Source organism: Camelina sativa, chromosome 11 (assembly GCF_000633955.1).
Source record: "Camelina sativa cultivar DH55 chromosome 11, Cs, whole genome shotgun sequence".
NCBI lineage: Eukaryota > Viridiplantae > Streptophyta > Magnoliopsida > Brassicales > Brassicaceae > Camelina > Camelina sativa.
In genome coordinates this window covers 1535990-1539468 of record NC_025695.1, presented here as the reverse complement: position 1 = coordinate 1539468, position 3479 = coordinate 1535990, and the positions used below count along the sequence as shown (strand labels likewise).

The following is a 3479-nucleotide window of genomic DNA, read 5'->3' as shown; positions in this document are numbered from 1 at the left end:
CAAATATGTGCGGAAGACACGACAAACAAAAAAATTACAAAAGATGTGGGTCAAGAAATTAGCTCCACCACCTCTGTCGTATATATGCCTTAAAAAAAAGCATAGACTGCTTTTGCGACAAAACATTATTCCTTAATCTTAATTATATTATGACAAAATTAGGTAAAGAGTCTATGTATTTAAAAAACCATACATGTTTAATTCGTGCATGTGAGGCTATCTCCATCAATGTAACTTTATCTTTTAACCTCTACATAAACGAAAGATTCGTCGTTCAATATTGTATTATATTATGATAGTGGCGTGCTTTTATTTCACTAAAGTTAACTATATATTAATCGAATTTATGGGAAACAGGAGTTTATGAGATTAAAAATTAAGGATAATATTCGCGAATCGTAGTAATCATATCTTCAACTTTTTTTTTTTGGTAAAATCATGTCACCATTGATTTCGATGGCTCCTAGTTCTTTTATGTTTAGCTCATTATAGGACTAGGACCACCCAGGGTAGATTTTTTTTTTTGGTATATATTTCAAATCAGAGTTCTAATCAATAATGCTAGATTTCTTATCATTCTGATTGTTTTCCAATTTAGCCATGCAAAAACCCTAAATATATGGTTTATAAATGCGTCTCTTGTCTTAGTCATGTATACGGTGAGGAACCGATGCACGATTTTCCGGTTCATGTCCAAATCCAGTGATTGAACTACATGTACTTGCACGTATGTGAGCATAGTTCGGCCCTTAAAACCATGCATGTTACAAGTTATTTCTACCACAGGAATTGTGAAAAAAGGATGGAATTATAATTGAACCGGCTCTAAATATACGAAGATCCGGTTAAATAAAAGACCCAAACCGCATAAGTCCGATTAGAGATCAACAATCATGTGTATTGTGTACTATTATTGCGTGAAGAATAAACAGCTAGACTCATGTATCTTGTATTGTACATTCGTATATCCTTATATATGCAAATTCATAGATTATGCTGCGTTTGTGTAACCAAAAGACAACGTGTGTACGTGCGGATAAATTGTAAAAGCTATGTTTAGCAATAGAAACCACAAACAGAAGCCTTTTTATCCGTCTCTTTAAATCTTCAGATTTTGTAATTTCTGTTATTGAGTTCATTAAAATCATTATTTTCCTGCTATTTTCATGGCTTTAGAATTTTTCTTTCTTCATCCAATCTTTTTGGTAATTGAATTTATGTTTCTGGAACTCAAAAACAGTAAATATTTTTTTAAAATAATAGTAATAATTTTATTGATGGATTTTTTAATTTGGCTACAAAACAAGTCTGTTGGATACGTAATCGACAATGACGCTATCCTTGAAGACTTGTTCTTCTCCTCGATCAACACCAAAATCAATCGCCGGAGCCGGATCAGACGACGCTGCTGCTTCTCAATTCTTCCATCACAAAACGAGTTACAGAGCACACACAACCACACTCTTCTTCATCCTCGTTCCTCTTTCTCTCTTTGGTTTGTTCTCTCTACATTGTTCCCCAAACACGATTTATCGAGCTACCTTCTTTGTCACGGCACTCCCTGCTAAATCAAGAATCGTCAGTTACGTGACAAACACTCAAGATTCAAACCCATATCAATCTAACGGTTCTCGTAGGATCAGAGCTGACGCTGTTCTTTGGCCAGGATGGGACATTCTTGTGATCGTTTCACCGGAGGAGAAAGTTATGCCACCGCAGCTTCCAGGGGAGAACTACACATGTTTTTACCCTAACGGCGAGAAAGCCACGGCGAGGTTCGTCGCGACACTCCCTTTCACGAACCGTACAACATTCAGATGCGGTCTTCCCGGTATATACCGCCACCACCATCCGATTCCTACTCCGGTCCTTGCCTCTTCGAAAACGTTCGAGCTCTCGCCGGAAACACGTTGGCCTGATCTCCCTCTATGGAACTTCGTCATTTTCGAAGCCATATCAACGGAAAATGACGTCGTTCTCTTCGTCAAAGGGCCGAATCGTGGATTAGGGTCCAACAAACCGCCGGAGTCGTTTCGTTGTGTGTTCGGTGAGGAATCTGATACCGCCATTAGAACCCCCGTGACGAGCTCTGTTCAAGAGGTGTTCCGATGTTCGTTTCCTAACAAACCGATCGACACGCCGGTCAAAGTCTACCTCGAGGCGGTGGCGACCGATAAGGAAGAGACAAAGACCGTACCCTCTGTTGCGTACTTTAGCCCTAAGCGCACGTTAACAGAACCACGTAAGAAATCGCTACTGTGCGCGACGACGATGGTGTACAATGTAGCGAAGTATCTGAGAGAGTGGGTGATGTATCACGCGGCGATCGGAATACAAAGATTCATCATATACGATAACGGTAGCGACGACGAGTTAAACGACGTCGTTGAGGTTCTCAAGAGTGAAAAGTATGACGTCACCATAGTTTTATGGATCTGGCCCAAGACGCAAGAGGCTGGGTTCTCCCACGCGGCGGTGTACGGAAGCGACACGTCCACATGGATGATATACCTTGATGTGGACGAGTTTCTCTTCTCTCCGTCTTGGGATAATAAATCACAGCCGTCGGATCAGATGATTAGGTCTCTTCTACCGTCCGATCATGAGAGCATAATCGGACAAGTGTCGTTTAAATCGCACGAGTTCGGGCCGTCGAATCAGACGAAGCATCCACGTGGAGGTGTGACGCAAGGTTACACGTGTCGGCGAGAGGAAGATCAACGGCACAAGTCGATCGTGCTGCTGAGCGCGGTTGAGCATTCGCTGTACACGGCGATCCACCATTTCGGTTTAAAGGGAGAGTACGAATGGCGCGTGGCGGACACGGAGGAGGGAGTGGTGAACCATTACAAGTACCAGGCGTGGCAGGAGTTCAAGGCCAAGTTTAAACGGCGTTTGTCGGCCTACGTGGTGGATTGGACCAGAGTCTCTAATCCTAAGTCGAGAGATAGAACTCCTGGGTTGGGCTTTAGGCCCATTGAACCGGAAGGATGGGGCCAGAGGTTCTGCGAAGTCAAAGACCTGAGGTTGAAGCGGTTAACCAGAAAATGGTTCGGACACCCGGTTAAAGACGGTTATAAAATGGCATGGCAGAGATGAAACAATTTATAAATTAGAGTACGGATGGGTTATTGTGTTAATAGCATAGTTGTTTTGGTTGGTGACAGATTTTTTTCTTCTGTTTTTGTAAACTGGATTTGAATTTTTGGTTAGGTGAAAGCATGGAAAATTGGAAACTTAACTTTAAAGATGCAAGATTTTTTTTTTTTTTGTCGGCTAAAGATGCAAGATTTTGGATACAAATGATATCAAAATTATTTTATTTAGCTTAAAATCCACAATAAAATTCCATTGTACATAACAATTTTAATTTATTTATTCCACTGACGAGAGCTCCAAGCCAGTATCAGCGTGTTTAGGTTTAGATTCCAATTCTTTCTGAAATGAAAATAGAATTTAGTGATAAGCAAATAATCAAT

At 40.9% G+C, this 3479-nt stretch overlaps 1 protein-coding gene across 1 annotated transcript; it reads left to right on the top strand.

Moving 5' to 3' along the window:
* Positions 1272-3119, top strand: LOC104721021 (glycosyltransferase family 92 protein At1g27200-like). Its single transcript, XM_010438929.2, has one exon. It carries the CDS (start codon positions 1330-1332, stop codon positions 3097-3099), a length of 1770 nt encoding a protein of 589 aa, XP_010437231.1. The 5' UTR covers positions 1272-1329; the 3' UTR covers positions 3100-3119.

Coding starts and splice junctions, on each gene's coding strand:
- LOC104721021 (XM_010438929.2), top strand. CDS start 1,330: ATGACGCTATCCTTGAAGACTTGTTCTTCTCCTCGATCAACACCAAAA.